Genomic DNA, 20,287 nt, shown 5'->3' with positions numbered 1-20,287 from the left:
TCAAAGCCAGCCTCAGCAAAAAGAAGGTGCTAAGCAACCCAGTGAGACCCTGTCTCTAAATAAAATACAAAAAATGGGCTCGGGATGTGGCTCAGTGGTCGAGTGCCCCAGAGTTCAATCCCTAGTACCAAAAACTAAAAATTAAAAATTAAAAAAAAAATCTAGCCACAAACTATCATTATAGTGAATGACAAAATTCAACAGCTGATGAATGTAAAAACGGATGATTATTTCCTTGTGCTTCAGGGCATCATAGTATTCACAATTATTGAAATTACTTTAATGAACTTTGACTTTTAAAAAATTACAAACATATTATCTTTCTGGAATATATTTTTAAGTTAGCCAACATTCAGAGAGGGTAACTGTATTAAAATGGTTCACATTAGTTGAGCACATATGGCAAGCACTCAGAGATTTCTATGCAGTAACTCATTTGATCCTCAAATACCCTATTATTTAAGATGCTGGCACTGAAGTACAAAGAAGGAAAAATCAGGATTCCCAGGTCATGCTGCCATTAAAGTAACAGGCATTATTTTGCCTCATATAGCCAGCAGCTTGATCCAAAAAGGGAAGAAAGTACTATAAATCCTTGAAAGGGAAAAAAAAAAATGCTTTGAAAATGGACAAAGCCCAAAAGACCTAAAAACAGCATACTACAGGGACACAGCCACATCAAAGTTTATAGCAGCACAATTCACAATATCTAGACTGTGGAACCAACCTAGATGCCCTTCAATGGATGAATGGATAAAAAAAAATGTGGCATATATACACAATGGAATATTATTCATCACTAAAAAATAACAAGATCATTGCATTTGCAGGGAAATGGATGGCATTAGAGCAGATTATGCTAAGTGAAGTTAGCCAATCCCTAAAAAACAAAGGCCCAATGTCTTCTCTGATATAAAGAGGGGTGACTCAAATGGGGTAGGGAGGAAGAGCATGAGAAGAAGATTATCACTCAATAGGAAAGAGAGGTGGGAAGGAAAGGGAGGGAGAAGGGGAATTGCACGGAAGATGGAAGGAGACCCTCATTGTTATACAGAATACGTGTATGACGATGTGAGAAAAAAGAAAAAAAAAGAAGTGTGTCACATTAGATTGGGTAGAAAGAAGTGATGGGAGGGGAGGGGAGAGGTAGGGGGGAAAGGAAGGACAGCAGAATAAAACAGACATTATTATTGCTGTATGTATATACGTGACTGTATGACCAATGTGATTCTGCAACCTGTACACTCAGAAAAATGAGAAATTATACCCTATCTGATTCAAATGTATGATATGTCGAGATCATTGTACTGTCATGTGTAACTAATTAAAACAATAAAATAAAATAAAATAAAATAAAATAAAATTCTTGGGAATAGGAAAAAAAGGAAAATGGACAAAGCTATGCTAAAGTAGACTAAGTAATTGTTATTAGTATGCATTTACAGAACATTAAGGATTTGAAGACTTTGAATTGATGAGTTTGAAAAACATGGGAAATAACCAAATTCACAAAGATTTTTCCAGATTTAGGTATCTTTCATTTCCCTAGATCTGAACCAATGATTCTAATGGTGTTTGACTACCCTAACTGCTCCTGATTTGTACAGAACACAATGGCCCATTTTTAAATAGACATAATAAAGCAGTAAATATAACATCGTGAAACTCTCCACTACCTCCCACCTGAAGTATACACCATTGCCAATTATCTTACAACCAAGATTTTTTTTTAAAAAATACTCACTACCAAAGTCAATCACTTCATATCTACCTGGGGAGGTAAACACTGTAGGAGACAGACTATCTCCCCATTAGAACCAACACCAACAACTCTGAATAAGGGAAAGAAAAAAAAACAAAGATATTAAGCTGATATGAGATTTACTTCCTAATTTTTTCAGTGACAGCTCTCCTTCATGATATAAAGTGACTAGTGTTTGTTTTATGAAAAACAAATAAATATATTTAATATATCTAAGTAATTTAGCAGGGGGAAATAAGAGAGATGAAAAAGAAAAATACACATATCCTCTATAAGCTAATTTGAATTGAAAATATATTTTTATAGCTGCTAAGAACTTCTAGAGGTGGTTTTTTTCTTGTTTTTTTCTTCTGCTTTCTTTAAGGGGAGATTTGTTACTGAAGTTTATATTATCTGATTATTTAAATGAATTCAGTATCAAAAGAATAACTATAGTGCTAAGTCTGGACTTAGTTTGGAAATTCTAGGCTAAAGAAGAATATACTAACACAAAGCAGGAATGGAACAGAGATTTGTGGCCAATGTACCCATCAGATCTCTGAAAAAATACGGAGTAGAAAAAATAGAAAAAAGACCTTATGCCCTCAGGATCAAGCTGGGTAAATTAAATTGTTCTTGGTTTCTCTCAACTACAAAACCACTTTTACAAAAGTCAAAGAATAAAGCAAAAACAAGTCAATAATAAAATTTAATTAATAACTTGGAAATTTAAAAAAAATAATATTCTCTTGATAAAAGTGTTAAAAGTCCAGGTAAATTTAAAAAACAAATGGGAAAGCCCTTTTTAAAATGCATGCAACTTGGGGGCTGGGGTTATGGGTCAGCGGTAGAGTACTGGCCTAGTATGTGTGAGGCTCTGGGTTTGATTCTCAGCACCACATATAAATAAATAAAGTCCATTGACAACTAAAAATTTAAAAAAAATAAAAGTAAATGCATGCAACTTGCATAAAATGGAATGCTTTGTATCACTACAAAGGATTATTCTAAAATTAATTGTTCTAAAATTAATCTCCAAAGAGAGGCTGAATCACTTACACAGGTTGGTATAAGTTACAGTGTAAGTTACTAGAAAGATCAGAAATAAGCAGACCAAAGCCAGAGCCACATCTATTTGTTTGCCACAATATAAACATCAGGGGTAAGTATGAGTAGTTGTGGCAGAATCCACTGCCCTCAAAGCAGAAAACATTCACCATCTTGCTCCTAATTCTTTACTTTTTTTTTTTTTTTTGGTACTAAGCATTGAATCCAGAAGCAGTTAACCACTGAGCCACATCCCCATCCCTTTTATTTTGAGACAGGTTCTCTCTAAGCTGCTTAGAGCCTTGCTAAATTGCTGAGACTTGCTTTTAACTTGAGATCTTCCTGCCTCAGCCTGCGGAGTCATTGCAATTACAAGCATGCACTATTACACCCAGCTCCACCTGGCTCTTTACAGAGAGAGGATGCAGACCTCTGAGATTAGGCATCATGAGTGATGAGTTTGACATTGGATAATATTATTCCTTTAGGTCTTTTTAAATTTTCACAATAGATAATGGGAAATTAATTTCAGAATTTAAGGAAAAGCATGCTATTTTTCTCATAAAGAACAAGGGATCAGAGTCACTTCTGGTTCAATGCATAAGATGAGAGCAAAACTAATGTAAAAATGACATGCATTAAGAGCTAGAAAGTATGACTGACTTGGGAAAGATTCCATTTTAGATAATCAAGTATTAACTGAATTTAAGAAACAGCAAAAAAGATGACTTCATCATGACAAAAGGGAGATATGGGGGTATTATTTTAAGTAGAAATAGTTTCTTCTGAAAGGTGAAACTTAAAACATACAGCTTTCTTCAGTTTGCAGTAAATACTTGGCCTTCACAAAATGTTATTGTAAGCACTTTGGGATTTAATCTCTTGTTCGTAGAAAAGTATGTGAAACTTAATATCTATACAAGAAATACATCTTTCCAATCTGATCATTTCAAAGACAAGAAAAGTTTTTATTTTACTAAAATTTTTTTAAAAAAAGGATTAGGAATAAAATTACTATTATTTTGGGGCGGGGGGGGGCTTGAAGCATCCTCAGACACACCCATATTAGGAAATGCCCTCCTGGAGAGGTTAAATGATTTGTCCACAATTACACAACTAAGTAGCAGCAAAACCTGTGTGAGAGCCAGGGCCTCCTGATTAGAACTGCAGGATTCATGTCATTACGCCATATGGCCATACTTTTCACAGCATGTTCCCTTTATCTCTGAAATCACAACTTCTCTCAAATGTCTAACATTTTTCAGAGGCTTTTGCGTAATTAATCTAGAAAAAGGCCACCAGCTGGATGCAAAGGTGCAGGTTCAAGCAACCTTTATATAAATCTGATGTAAATCAGCAAACGTCTTAATGGCATATTAAATTTTTATGGAATCGTTCTCCAATAATTAACTTTATGTTACTGCTCTTTTAAAAGTTGCTCAGTAGTGAATTTGCCTCAAGGAAGTAAGGTCAGGCATATTTTAGGATGGCTATTTCTTTAAAAGCATAAAGAAATATTCCAAATTCAGTCTCTTCGTTACATATGTTTGTCTAAAAATGTTTTCTTTTTTCACACAGGTAAAGAACGGAACGATTTTATAACTTTGATAAAAGTCTTGACAAGGTTAAAAAGTCAATTTTAAATACAACCTGATTATTGCTGCACGTTTAAGACATAGAACAATAACATAGTAAAAAAAAACCATGGGAAAGAATTAAGAAGTACCCATGTTCATAGATACACTGGTAAGCTACTGTTACTCAAAACTTAAGCGTTACATGCACCAAGCACAAAGCTAACAAAGCAATAGAATAGTCATAAAAGATTTTTTTCTAGAAAATTCCATTTATGGAGGGGCCTACAATTTATCATAGTTTTTCGGGGGAAAAAAAAAAAAAACAAATTAAGAAGCCAAGCCTTCTGACCCAAACATAACCCCAAAGAAGATATCCTGGGTACCCAGATTCCATTATCAATTTGTTAAACAATAAACAATGCAGCCAAGCATATTAGAAGCAGCAGTGAAAACACTCAGGGGCTGTACTGACTTTAACCAGGTCTATTAACCCTCATTGTTAGAGGTTAAAACCTCCCTACAGATCCTTTGTATGACTTGAAAAGAAAACTAAAAACAAACAAACAAACAAAACCCACATTTTTAAAAATAGGTAATTACATAAATCTATATCTCTTAAAGAAAATATTGAATTAAGATTGTGATAATTACAAAAACCCTGAATATACTTTCAACCAATAAAATATGTACTTTGGTTGAAACAATTTTATGATATTACAAATTATATCTCAATAATAAAACTTAAAAAAAATAAGCAAAAGCACCTGACCTGAAATGAGACAATCTATACTTTTTATTTATTCTATTTACTTTAAACATATCCCACAGAAGTTCTAAATATTTATTGTTACAAAGAACTACCATGTTAGAAATTATATAACACATGATTTAGGTACCCTACACTGCCTTTGAATAATGAGAATGTTAATGTAAGTTCCAAGGGAGCAAGCATTGCCTATTTTCTTTACTAGTTTTTTCAAAAGTAGAATTGTACCTGACCTCATGGTCTTCAGACACTGACTCAGGAAATGTGTAGATCTTTTTTTATATAAATAGAGGGAAACTCAGGCATCAAAAGTAGTCTATACTGGGGCTGGGGTTGTGGCTCAGTGGTAGAGTGCTTGCCTAGCACAGCATATAAGCAAATAAATAAAGATCCATCAATAACTAATATGGTAGTCTATACTCCTCACCAAATGTGCTGCACAGTTTAGGATCCCTTATTTGTATTTTTAATGAAATTTGCAATTTGCCTGCTTTTGGGAAATACCATGTATTTCAGAGGAGGTAGGAGGAGTCGATAAAAGGCTTAGTCAAATCTAGTCAAGTCCAACCTCAAGAACAGATTCACAAAGCCTCTCCTTAAAGTCTGTTAAATGCAGGCAAGACTAGAGTGAAAACAATATATCCCTGTAGAGCAATTTGATATCAGGCTCAGAATACCAAGATCACAAAGCCTGTTCCCCTTCATGGACACGAATACAATGGAAAAAGACAACCCAGTGAAGAAGCAATGAATACACAATGCCAGTACTACTAATCCAATAAGTGTGTGTGTGTGGTGGGGGGATCCTGGTCTGTATACACATGCTAGGCTAGGCAAGTGCTCTGCCACCGAGCTATACCCCCAGCCCTACTATTCATTGTAATGTTGCTAGTCAGCTAAAAACTTTAATCTAAAACCTTAATTAGGCTACTTTTTACTTTGAAATTCAGTCTTCCTGCACACTGAGTAATTTAGAGTAGTTCACACAACCTCTTTGAAAAAATGGGATAAAAATAACGAAGTCACAGAGGTATTGTGACTGTTCTGAGAATGTCAATGTAAGTTCCAAGGGAGCAAGCATTACCTATTTTCTTTACTAGTTTATCCTCAACATCTAGAAGAGAGTGTTGAATCTAGCAGATAATCTTTACATATTCAAAAGGAAAAAATAATAAAACCCTGTGATAAATGTCTGATCACCTGAGAGACACTCAGGGAAAACACAAGTTGACTCAGAACACAAATGAAACACATAAGCATGAAATGGTCTTTAATTTTAAAAAATAAAAACAAACCTGTATGAGCTGAGTTGTTTATATGCCACTACATTTCTCCCATTCTCTTTGACTCTTCTCTAATTTGTCTGATGCTTGTGCTTCTCTAGCACTTTATATGAAATTCTACTAGCAGTTTAGTGCAGGGTAATACCATCATTATATACATGATTGCTACTTCCTGGGGTTGGGATAAAAGATGATACATCTTTGTACTTTTATCACCCATAAAACTAGCTATTGTATGTGGAAGAACAGATTATTTATGTTTAAAGTTATTATAGGTAAACAGCATTGGTCCTAAATCCAAGTAATAGGAAAAAAATGGCTATTGCTTTCATAATATTATTTGGATCTTCCATTTTCACTAAAATTGTGCAAGAATAATATAATAGGAAGATGATGAGCTTTGGAGCCAGACATTCAGAATGAGATTCCCTCTTCAATGTGTATGATCTGTGAATCACTGGACAAATTTTTTTCACTTCCATAATCCTCAGTTTATCTTATCCATATCGTTCATGTAAATGAGCTTCATAATACCTACTCTCACAGAATGGAACCAAATAATGCTCAGAAGACTCTTCCCTAGCACACCCTAAGCCTAATGGTGGGTGTTATCATTATTACCACCAGATCTGTGTATATGCAAATGAAAGCTAATGAATTCAGATGGGTTATTTTTCTTTCTCTTTGAACAATATGCAAGTCAGTACAGCAGTGGAAAAGATTATACTGCAGAATGCAAAAGAATCAAAGATTACAAATTATCCTGTCCAAAATCCAGAAACTTCAGGCTGTTGCTTTGACAATTTAAATTCAGTCCTTTCCTCGGTCGCCCGGCCTATTTCAACTGGCACCACCCTATTTTCTCCTTTCTTGCTATTTTACCTCTAAAAATATGTTCATTTGGGGGGTAAATTCTCACTTTTCACATTAGTATGGTCATGCATTCAAATTCACCAGACAGCAAGAGACTAAAGTCATATTCTAGGGTCAAAGAAGCTTTACAGACGATAGCCATGGCATTTTTAAAAGTTCCATTGCAGTCCTGGAGTTATAATTAACAAGATGAATGATCATCCACCTTCCTGATGTGTCTGCTGCAATACTTGCTTCTGAGCAGTGCTTCCTGGAAGAGTTGAAAAGGGATAAGAGAGGAGATGCCCTATTTATTAATTCTCCACTTCTAGACTAATCTGAAGCCTAGCATCACCAAAAAGAAGAGCTCTCTATGGAGGGGTAACCTCTTTCACACAATGACACACTGTCAGTAAAAGCAAAGAACCAAATTAAGAAGAAAAATACACTGTGATTTTAGTTTGTCAAGCTCAGAATCGCTATAAAAGTAAACAAGCCATCTGACTATGGGTTTAAATGAAGCTGGAGCACTAAGTACAAAATTCAAACAAGGAAGCCCATTGAAGCAAATTTAGGGGAGGGGAGGAAAAGGAAGGGCCTGAGAGCAAGAGGGAAACAAAAATAAAACAACAACACAATTTCAAAAGGAAGCTTGGAATTATTAATGTGGAAAAGAGAACTTAAAGAAATCAAAAGGGGTGAATTGGGCTGGGGATACAGCTTAGTGGCAAGAGCACTTGCATAGCAGTTCAATCCCTAGTACCAACAACAAAGAAAGAATTGTGATTAATGAGGGACTTAAGTAATGGGTACATGGAGTATACGCATTAGCAGCATGTCGCTGAAGTCTAACTAGCAAATTAACACTTTCCATAGTAAGAAGATTTGTTTTGTTTGGTTTTTGGTACCAAGATTGAACCCAGAGGTGCTTAATCATTAAGGCACAACTCAAAAAAAAAAAAAATGTCTATCTTTTTAATTTAAAGACAGGGTCTTTCTAAGTTGCTTAAGGCCTCCCTTAGTTTCTGAGGCTGGCTTGGACCTTGAGATCCTCCGTGTCATCCTCTGGAAGTGCTGGGACTACAGAGGTGTGCCACCCAGCCCAGCATGAAGCTTTTTAAATATTAAAGGAAAGGAGGCAATGTGACTCTTCTCTCAACTCATCAAGTGCCTAATTTCTGTGGGCTTCAAATTCTGTTAAAGGTAGGGGTGACATGTAGATAGACAGATGATTTCTAATATTCCTGTCCTGTTATCAAATCTTATTATGAAAACTGCACTTTTTTTTCTTTTTTAACCAGATTATATAGGAGAATAAATTCTCAGAGTCCACCACTGGGTCCCAAACCAAGCTACTCATCAAAATCACAGAGCAAACTTTTAAAAAATTTCCTCCTCCCATGCAGCTCCCCCTCAACCCCTCAAAACCAAACAAAACATAAGCAGATCAAAATATTCAGTAGCTACCAGTTTTATGCTGCAAGCTCTAGTTTAAAATAGCTTACCCAGGAGTGGCTGATGACCACCCAAGTTTGGTTTTCAAAGAAAATTCATGATGAATTCTAAAGGATCTTTAAAGGAAATGGCCACGATATTCCACCCAGCTGACCATTTCATGTATCATCTGTCAATTAACTCAGAATTTTAAATATTGGATTTTTTTCTGCAATCAAACCAATTTTACCAATAGGTTTATCTCAGAAAGGCAAAGTTACTAAAATTTCAGTTTCTGGCAAAATAAATGTCAGCTGAATGTTAAGGCATCCAAAACATTTTATGAAAGTTTGGCAGTGTTTTCTGTTGCTTTAAAGACAATAGTGTCTGCTTTTTATGCCTTCCCTGTGAGGTGGGGAAATAAACTAAACAGCTGGCCAAGGACAAAAAAAAAAAAAAAGAAAAAATATCTAGCTTCAACCTTTCTGCAAAAAGGTGTGTTATAATGGAGATTCTGGAATCAGCTGCAACAATATTTCCTGCCAGATTGGGGAAGAATAGGAGAAAGAAAGAGATTAGCATTCACCTTCAGGTGATAACAGTACTTCCTTCTTCTCAGAAGAATGAGACTTGAATGCTGCAAGCAATTGAAGCTACTGAACTAATCTTCCTTACTATAAACCTGGCTAAAAGGATATATAAGGGAAATAGGGAGGTGGGGGGAGGAGAACAGGAAGGCCTGGCTCCCCTTCACTTTCAGATCTATAAGCAACAGCACCCTCCTGAGCCCAAAAGGGAAAAATCAAGCTATAAAAGTGTGAGATGATGGCAAGATCCTAGCAACAGAGGAAAATAAAAGACTGACATATATACTTGTTTTCAGTCAATCGAACAAAAGATAATTATCAAATCATGCTATTCAGGAAAATTATCTTGAAAAAGACGATTTTCCTCAACTTTCTTTCAATTATCAGCACTGATGAACAGGACAGCAAACACTCCATTCTTTGTTGATTGACACTTCACCATGCATTCCATTAACTAGCCTATGTGGTTCAAGAACAGACACAGCCATGCTTACTGAGTGTTCCATAAAATGACAGATAAAATGTTCATGAATGTTGAAATACTGCAGAAATGCAAATAAAATGCTCATAAGAGTAATGATACCTACTACTGAAAAGGAACCTGGCTGGAAGAGCATACGTTCACTATTTCATACCTAACAACACAAGATAAATATTATATCCCTGATTTTGCAGATCGTGAACTGATGTTCCAAGAAGTTTAGTAATTTACCAAGGTCACATAGCTACAAAATGACTGAGTTTCTAATGAAGTGAGAAGATAAAGTCATATTCTAAAGTCTAAATCTGCAAGTTCTAGCCTAGAATGTCTGCATGAAAAGCTTAGCCAGATACCAAATGGTTATTCAAAGGAAACAGTGGCTCCTTTTACAGAATTAAATATACTTGATTTTCATCACATTATGTTAAAGAGAACTTAAGAAGAAAGCAATTACACACAGTGGAACACATAAACTTGCAGATTTTTGCCTGAATCTTCAAATTAGAAGAAATAAAAATTTCTAAATTTGAACTTTTCCATTTCATAAAACTTATGGAAATACTTTCAAATCATCCATGCACAAGATCAGTATAATCTGACTATATTATACATGATTGTATACATACAAATGCTTCCTACAGAATACACAACACAAACATTCTATCATATAAACTCTGTTATAGGAGAAGAACACTTATGAGGTAAGGTGTCTATATGTTAAAAAATTAAGAATGCACTGGAAAATCTGAGATGGTATTGCTAACAGATTTAACAACTCAAAATTCACAAAACTAAAATATTTAATTCATTCTTTTCCTGATTTTTTAGTATACAAAATTTGGTTACTTTGAAATTCACAATTAAAATTCAGGTCCTCAAAAATCCCTGCATTTAACGTCCCTTGGTTTATGGTTTACATTTAGTCATATCTCACTGAAGACTCTGGATATATTTCCCATGTCTACAGTTACTAAAAACTAACTCGGTTTTTAATTTTTTTTTTTAATGTCCTTCTTTTTCCCCTTGATGTCCCTGCTGTTTTCTTTGAACCTAACATTAATTATAAGCAAAATGACAACTAAAACATAAAAGCACAGGAACTGCAGATTCCCCTCTCTTATCAAAGAGAAGTATTACTATCTTTGTACTTTATTTTTTTATAAAATTAAGTGGATAAACATCTAGAGAAAGAAAAATTGTCCTTTAGAAACACTGACTTCTCTAATGAAGGCCGTAATTACTGAAGAAACATGTATTAAATTGTGAATTCATGCTATCTCACTTGATACAAGAGTTATAATCAGACCAACAGAGCATACAAGAGCCATCTGGGCGCTGTGGCCTTGTAAAGACAAACACAGAGAGCAAGGGCACATTGACCTTCTCACCAACAAACCATCACAGACATTGGCAATACGAGGTGCTGTTTTTCTCTCTTGATTTCTCACTATCCTTTCTGAAGAAAGGAATACTATGATTAATTATTATGAAACCTGAAATCTTAAAGAAAAATAAAACATACAAATAACACATACAAATGGCCTTACCATTGTATCACATTTCATATGTGTTGTAATTATGGATACTTTTGATATAGTAGTTTTATCCGTCCCAATCCCCATCTCATTTCTATCTATTAAGGAATCTGTAATATACTCATAGGATTCAGGCTTTCCATAGCTTAAATTTTATCTGAGAAGTCAACACTAAATTGGTATTTCCATTGTTCCAGGAATTTAAGGAAGGAATCAGCCATTCCAGACAATGACAATGGATTCCAAATTTGTGCAAGCTGTGTCGTTTTCTGCAAAACTGACAGTGCTGAGTTTAAATATAAGTAACCTGATAATCACGAGATTCCCCCCTCAGTCAATTTGATTCCTGCCAGGCAGCAGGTTATGGAAAATTGAGCTGAGTGATGTAATATGCACCCCAGACGTGGTGTTATGAGAACGGCATAGACGATTTCAATGAGACTCATTATTTATTCATCACAAGGTCCAATTTGGGTGTCATTTTCACTGACAATATATTGAGTTAACTGGTTGAAATTCAGTGCTGATGCTGAATATAAAAAGGACCCTTTTAAAATTTTTTTCTGTCTTCCTGTATGAAAAAGTACAAAACAAAGAGGGATTTTGTACTTGTGGCCATTCATGCTCATATTTGAACATTGTTCAGCAAGGCTAGAAGAATGGACATGGGAGAAAGCTCTTAAGGACTCCCTGTTTTTCTCATTAGGAATATATAATAATATATCAAATATTACTGAATAAAAAGCCAAATAGTACTCATCTTGAGAAAATAAATGTTTTTTAAGGTTAAAAAAAGAGATGTACACCAATATGAGGCATACTCACTAAATGTGATATAAACTTCAATTCCTGAGTCTAATTCTCATCTTCTTCATGGAAGGAACCCTTGCTTCATGCTTCGGAAAGGACAGAGGGTTAGAGACATTCTTGCTGTTCAAAGAAGCAAGTTGGAGCAGGGTTGCACATTTCTAGATTCTTCCTGTGGTCCAGCCAAAGTTCAAATACTTGTAAAGACTATGCACTGTCTCTCAACATTCTGGAGGCCGTACCAAACCTTAAAATGCCCTCCTATCATTACACACTGCCAGCAGGTCTCCATCTGCTTTCCCTGACTCATTCTCCTTTGTAAACTTCACGCACCATATCTGTCTGCTAAAACCACTGCCTAGGACTGCAGATTAGGTTCAGGGCACAGCATGTGCTTAGCAAGCACGAAGACCAGGGTTCAATTCCCACCATTGCAAAAGTAAATAAATAAGTGAAACCACTTCTTAGTGGTCCCTCGTAACACCCTGTGAGTTTCTGCTTATTCTATAACTCCCATTCTTTGCTTTTCTCGCCAATCATGTTTACATCTATCTTTCATGCCGCTGCTCCAGAAAGTTTCTTCAACCCCTCAGCTGAAAGCATCTTCCCTTTCCTCTAAACTTCCCCAGCACTCCCACTGCCTCTCTCACCTCCCCCACTTCTTTCCAGCATGAATATCATTTCTGTATTTTACATCTTTACACTACTCCATAAAGTCCTTCAGAGAAGACCCTTATCCATTCATCTTTGAAGCCCCACACCATCCAATATAGTGCCTGATACAAAGATGAATTTCATTGTTAGGCACAATGGGGCACACCCATAATCCCAACAATTCTGAAGGTTGAGGCAAGAAGAGCTAAATTCTAGGCCAGCCTGCACAACTTAGCAAGACCCTGTCTCAAACTAAAACCAAAAAGAATTGTGGATGTAACTCAGTGGTAAAGTGTCCCTGGGTTCTACCCCTGGAACAAAAAGGGGAAAAAACAAAGATGACTTTTTCTTTTTAAAACAATTTGTGAATAGATCACTGTATCAAATATTAAGTCTCTACTGCAAGCATCACAGAAGATTGCAATGGTAATCGGCCTCCCATTTTACTCAACTTCAACCTAAACTGCAACTAGAATATAGAATCATCTTAAATCAGCTGAGCCAAGGGGCCAACCAGCAGGAATAAAACACCTTATTAATCTTTGACTTTTTGAATTGTAAAATATTTTTGAACCTCAACTTTATTTGTGTTACTATCTGGTTAGCACTGTTGGCAGCTATTCAAAGTTTTATAGTACTACAGGTCATGAATATTAAATGCTACAACAAGTTTACTGGGAGGAAATCCAAATTCATTTTTAAGTGCATGACAAATAGCCCTACAGTTTCAATAAGTCTATGAAATACTGCGATCAGAATCAGGGATCTTGCTATGTCTAGGTTCTTACAAAGTCAAGGGTAAGAGAGGGGAAAGGAAAGGAAAGTCATACGAAAGTGGAAATACTACTTGAAATAGAGTGGCACAGATGTTAATTGAAGAAAAACAGAAACAGCAAATAGATCATATTTCATTCAGTGTAATGGAAATGAGGGTCACAACTTGAGCAAAATCACAACCTAGTCTGGAAACAAATGATGGGCCAGAAATGAGCCCATCGTTTGCCATAAAGCATATAAAAAGGACATGTAGAGTCAACAGACAAAGAGACCACAGACATACACAAGCACCATGTGTACCATCTATGGTGTTCAGCTAGGGAATGAATCAAAATCCTAGAACATAACAAACTCCCACGTTTGAAAATCATTCTCAAGACAAACCTCATAAATGGTTTGGCAACATTGGTCATTGGTTAGTTTTTATCTGATCACTACATTTGAATACAGAAACAAGCTTCAGTGACACCTAAAAATAAAAAACTTCACATACCCTGGGCACCCTCCATAATCTATATCTTTTTTGGCATTAAAACAACAAAAAAAGTTATTTCTAGAAAGAGATGACTCACTCTTCAAATGAAGCAATGCGTCCCATTTTTCCATATAGGAACTTAGTCTACTTATCTTGTTTATGTGAAGTAGAGCCACCAAATTTAATTTTAAGATAATGCACATCTTGGAAGCAACTACAGTCAAACAAATGTCATCATCTTTAGAGAAGTTCTTAAAAGATCCAACTGAAATGGCTCCATGTTTCCCAGTCATCTCAGGCTAGTATCACAACTACTACAAAGACCTTCTGATTCCCTTTTTTTTTCTTTCTTTCTTTTTAAAATTGTCTATCTATAATTGAATAAGTGATTATAAGGCTAACAAAGGAAAACAAAAATAAAAAAAATCACAATGTGTCCACATTAAAACAGTTAACAGATGTTTTAAAACCCCAGAAAAATAGCTACTAGACAAGAAATGACGGATGCTGGATAAGAAAAGTGTTGTTTTTATTGATTTTATTACCCAAATACCTCCTAGGGTAATAGAAGGCTTGTTTAAAAAAAAAAAAAAAAAAAACTGTAGGCAGACTAAAAAGTCCAGTATTTTTTAACAAGGTTATTTTAAGTATATTTCAAGGATCCTCCCCCTATCTCTTGTTTTTTGACCACATGAGACTAAGTAAGTGAAAGTAATGTAAGGAATGCTAAAACAATCATTTGGTGAGAGGTCAAAAAAAAAATTGTTTTTCTGACGTGTGTCTTCCAATCTCACCTTCCAGACCTCATTAGCCTAGGAAGGAAATTCTCATTATATAAAGGAAGAGTACAGGACTTCACTTTACCATTACAGCCACATACTTTAAAAAGCTTAAGTGTGAATTAAATAATTTACTAAGTACCTACTATGTGCCAGCTGTTACACAAGAGACCAAAGATAACAAAAGAAGTACGAGAAACAGACACCTGAGGCTAACAGCTAAGAAAATTTTCAAACTCTGATTTTTGTTCATACACTTTTCTGAACATTTTATATTTAATGTTTTCTGACAAATCTAACTACTGACAAAATTATAGTCTGTCAGTATTCAACCATATTATTTCATACTACTTCTTTCATATTACTTCTCTCAATAAGCATTTGTTAAGTTAAATGTGTTAACATTTTTAGTATACTGAGAACAGTGGCTGGCAGGTGTAAACTCTCTAAGTGTTCATTAAATACTGAATAAAATATCCACATCTACTGTATGTCAGGTACTTAGTATTTCTCTCATACTTCACCAAAGAAGTATATAACTTTCAACATCTCCTTTGCAGAAGAGCAAAAGCCTTGTACGTAATACATGCAGCTTTTGAAACAACTGTCAGAGTCAAAATCCGACCATACTAAAGATCTTGTCTGGCCTCCAAAGGGTTTGTTTTTAATTAGTAACCAATATTTAAAGATAGACTAAAAAATAAAAATATAAAGATAGAGCATGTTGTAGTGGCACCCCCTTTCTCCACAGAAAATCTTCATTGGGTTTCTCCAGAAATTTTCACCATGGCTGATTTTAGGACTGTCAACAAAAGAGTCTCTACAAAAGAATTCAATGTAGATAAACTTCCTTTTTTCGTGTTGCCCTATTTTACTTGGCCACTAGCCTGGAAGAAATCGGCACTCCAGGTGCTGGACACCCCATTACTAGTTTCTCACAAACATATCCAGTACAGTAGTTTGTAGAAATGTGTAAACAAGGTCTCTGGTCTTGAGCTGGGGCTTCACAGAGATGTCTACATTTCTAAAATAAGAGAAGTTACCAGTTGGGCTCCATAGTAACAGCTGGCAGGGGGAGGGAAGAAAGAGGAGAAGAAGATCTCCCCTTCTCAGGTGTTGTCTGTAAAGGGTTAACTTGCCCAGAACAGTGAAAGAAAAAAACTACTTTTATGTGAACTTCTGCAGACTGTGAACTTCTGAGCCCCGCCCCTTACATGCTGGGTATAAAATTCTGAAACTACCTGAACTCAGGGTTCAGGAGATTAATTGATTACAGCAAAAGCTTTGCCCTCTGAACCTGGCTGTAACCAAATAAAACTGTTTCCTGCTATCTTCAGAGCCTTGCCTCGTCTGTCCCTACAACAATGTCACAGAAATTTAGATTTCTGTCTTTTTAGAAAAAACTTAAGCTCTGTCCCACAGAAACCTGCATTTCTTTATTGCCTTAATAGGGGTATGAGAAGGACAGTAGTGCCAGGGCTGACCTCTGGTTCCCCAAAGTCCTTTCTGCATGGCCCTGGAAGACACTTGAATTTGTGGACCATGATGTAATTATAAAAGTTACAGAACCAGACCCACCAACATTATGAAGAGAGAGGCTAGATATTCTTACTTTGATAGAAACATGAAGGATTAAACAGTAAAAATGGAGACCCCTCACTGCTGATCCTAACAAATCCCTGTTTTAAGAGGACCACTGTTTTTAACCAGCTCTCTAATTTGCCTGACATAAACATCTGTATGCTGGACTCTTCTGTCCATTACGTTTTCGGAGGGCAAGGAAGTTTATGTCACTTGGCGATGCACCACTGACTGGTGAGATAGTTACAATGATTCTTCTTTTCAGGTTGAAAAGGACTCTCTAAATTCTTTTAATCCCCTTCTATCAGAAAGAATCTCTGATCATTCACCATAGGCATAAAATCCATATATTTTACATATAGAATATGGGAATTTCTGTAACTTCCTTATGCAATCTATCCAGTCTTCACAAGCCTCACAATCATGAGATAGTATGTGAAAGCATCTGCAAGCTTCACTTGGACTCCTAAGCAGTTCTTATTTCATACTCTGTCAAATCATTCTATGGTTTTTGTTTGTTTGGAGGGGATCTGGGAATTGATCACTCAGCTTTATCCTCAGCCCTTTTTACTTTTTTGATATAGGGTCTTGCTCAATTGTGCAGGTTGGCTTCAAACTTGTAGTCCTCCTGCCTCAGCCTCCTGAGTTGCTGGGTTTGCAGGCATGCACCACCACACCAACTTCAAACAAATGTGTATTTAAAGACGACTAGAAGTTTATCTTCTGTCCTCTATGGTAAAGTCTTACAATATATCCATCAATACTGCCTCTTTTCTCCAATGATATGTATACCCAGCACTCCAGCTCACCTCACACTGAACACCTCACAATTCCTATCATCAGAACAACTTCAGGACAACAATAACTGTCTCCATTTCCAGATGAATAAGCAGATAATGCAACCAGCCCAAGGTTACTCAGCCCCTATGATACTATTCCACATTAATTTCCTTTCTACCACATAATCAGTGGGGCATACATCTATTTATTCATCTCCACACCTCAGAGTACATAGAGTAAAAAGATCCTAGTATCCTAACCTTTCTTGGGTGACCTTCACCTCAGCTGGAAATAAGGCAAATGGAAAAAGGATCTCTATGATTCCTTCTAAATTCACAAAATCTATTATCCCAATGCCCTTCCTAAGCTCATTGGCCCCAAAGCTAAGAATGACAAAGAGCTAAGATGGGACATTAACTATCAGATGAAGGGTCGTCCTGCCCCCCATTTATACCACAGCTGTTGTCTGGCCTGCAGGCAGCAGCTGCCAGGAGTCTGGGCAAGTATCCATTTGGAAACATCTCAGGACCCTGAACCTTCAACATTATTGAGTCCCTTCTCATAAACAAGGGACTTCACACTCACTACTCTTATAATTTCTCTGCTACTGGTATTTCTCATTTATATCAGGTAGTAGTGATATGAGTTAAGATTGCTAGATAAAATAAAGAATGCCTAAATGAATTTTAATTTTAGGCAGATAATTTTCTAAGTATGTCCCAATTATTGCCTAGAATTTTCTTACAGTAAGGAGTGGTACAGTAAACAACTCAGCCCTTGAAAACATGCTTCAAGAACTGAAAACATCTCAGAGAACTTCAAAAGGTCCTAAAAGCAAGTCCTGAATTAACATATCAAAAATAATGAGATGGTAAAATGGAAATTGGGCCTAAGAAACCACAATGTTTCATGGGCTAGCAACAAGAGGTCCTAAAAGCTTCTGAGCATGCATCCTCAAAGAGAATGAGGACAAGGATCATACACTAGACTTTTTCTATTTGAATCTCTAAAGAGATTGTTATTGTTGATGACATCATTTTAGAGGGGGAAAAAATGATTACTCTCTTTAAATATCCTTGAAAGAATTACAACTAACTTGAAATTAAGAGTTTGGCTTTTAAACCATATGTTGTTTTCCAGCATCAAACTCTACCCAGAGTTTTCTTTAAAGATTTGGTGTTTAATTGAAATTACAAAAGAATGTCATTAAGCCCTTGAGACTTGAGTTCTAAGTGAAAAGGTTATGCCTCCCACCGAGCAAAAGCACAGCCGGAATTACACTGCCTACCAAGTGAAAAAGACAACAATTAAAAATAGATGTTTTGATTTTTGTTTCTCTCACTTTAAAAAAAAAAAAAAAAAATTCTTCCCAATTCAATTTTAAGGAAAAGCTGGGAACTGGAAGAAAAAAGTAATCAAAACTAGAAACACTCAACAGCTTTCTTAAGCAAGAATCCAAAACATAATTCCTTGCTGGTTGGGCACAGTGGCCGTCCCAGCTACAGAGGAGATGGAAGCAGTAGGAACACCTGAGTGGCCAGTTTAAGACCAGCCTGGACAACACAGAGCTATTCTTCCCCAAAACAACAACAACAACAAAACCATTCCTCACTTGTGTCCAAAAGGAAGGTGGGAGCTTGCCTAAAACATGGCTGAAGTTTCCAACTCCTGACCCTATTCAGTGTTTACCCTTAAAGTCAACCAAAGTAAGTTTTCTGAGTGCAAGAAAGTTAGGGAGGTGGGAAGGCAGGCAGTTTCTGGAGACACCTTGTCCTGCCAGAGTCTTCCCTCTAACTCTGTAGCAAAAACAGCTCCATCTCTAAGTAGCTAGGGATCCTAAACCCCTTCTGTGACCTTGAAACAACACCATTTTGAAACCTCTAAGGAAATACAAAAGAACAAATGTAAAACCCAGAAGCTGAAGGGCTTAATTGGCCTCAGGGCGAAACTTATAAATAACCACTTTCTGTTTTGACTCTTCTATTCTTATACACTTTGAGAAAGGTGAATCGCTGTTTAAGAATTTGACTTCTCAGTGCACTAGAGGGAAGGGTTGTTTTCCAAACCAGGAAAAGTAGTACTAAGGAATGACTGAGGATTTCCCCTCTCTACCCCACAGCATCAAGCTCAATTATCAGCTAAGTTATTTTTACAAACAGACATTATTATAGGTGATTTATTGGATTACAGAGATTTTGGCAGAAATAGGCAGTGAATTAAAACCAATAAAGATACATATTCATTACAAGGCAAAATTATTCTTCTACCACCTTGGAAATCATGAAAATAAGAAACCCGAGAAATAAAACAAGCAGTGATGGAAACCCTGCTTAGTAGGGAAAGGTCAAAAAGGACACTTCCACTTACTGAAGATCAGAAAGGAACTTATTTTCAATTCTGCTTGAAGAGGAACAAATTTGCTTTTTAAATGGTGGCAAAGAACCAAGCAAGCAGATTACTCAGTAATCCAATGCCCGAGAGCCAACAATCACTTACTTTGTAAATGGCAGGTAGGATCTGTTTCATTTTCAGCCTGTGAAAGACAAAGACATCATAAACTGCTGAAACCGCCAGAACAGTCACTCCTTGTTCCTTCCACAACATGCTGCATCCTGCGCACAGTCCTGTCCCAAGGAACCAGCCCCAAGTCCTGGCTGAGTAGCCTCTTGTAGAACAGTGTTTAATGTAGCAGAGCAAGGAGAGGAGAAAGAAGAGACTGGCCCCGACATCAGCCCGTCCCACGATTCCTGCCACTGCCTCCGTGTGAATGGGGTGGGAGGCGAACATCAAGCCAGCCATGAAGGTCCAGTATCCATCACCAAGGAGGATCTTGGAGAAGCTTGTGAAGAGACCAGTGACAGCTGCATGCAACAGGACATTGACAAGGTGGTAGCTCCAGGGATTCAACCCTCCAATGGCATGATTCAGGCGAAAAGAGAGAGTGCAGAGTGGCCGGTAGGACTTGTGGCTGCCACTGTGGGTCAGAAGAGTCCCCCAAAAATCATTGTAGAAAATGTGGGTCCATGGAGTTTCTGGGAGAAGGTCCTGGTTAGTCTTGATAGCACGGCTAAAAAACAAAATGTTGAGAAAAAAACAAATGTAAAATGCAAAAAGGGGGGGGAAAAAAAGAA

General features: G+C 36.5%; 1 protein-coding gene across 2 annotated transcripts in view; it reads right to left on the bottom strand.

The window, feature by feature from the left end:
- Tmtc2 (transmembrane O-mannosyltransferase targeting cadherins 2) overlaps window positions 1-20,287 on the bottom strand; it is a 375,266-nt gene that overhangs the window by 203,779 nt on the left and 151,200 nt on the right. For both annotated transcript variants that reach the window (XM_076854913.1, XM_076854914.1), the window contains exon 2: window positions 19,653-20,223. In XM_076854913.1, the coding sequence (XP_076711028.1) occupies window positions 19,653-20,223 (571 nt within the window). The remainder of the gene's footprint in view (window positions 1-19,652; window positions 20,224-20,287) is intronic.

This window comes from Callospermophilus lateralis, chromosome 4 (genome assembly GCF_048772815.1).
Source record: "Callospermophilus lateralis isolate mCalLat2 chromosome 4, mCalLat2.hap1, whole genome shotgun sequence".
Classification (NCBI taxonomy): domain Eukaryota; kingdom Metazoa; phylum Chordata; class Mammalia; order Rodentia; family Sciuridae; genus Callospermophilus; species Callospermophilus lateralis.
Note: the sequence above shows the minus strand (reverse complement) of the source record. Positions and strands in the feature narration are given on the sequence as shown.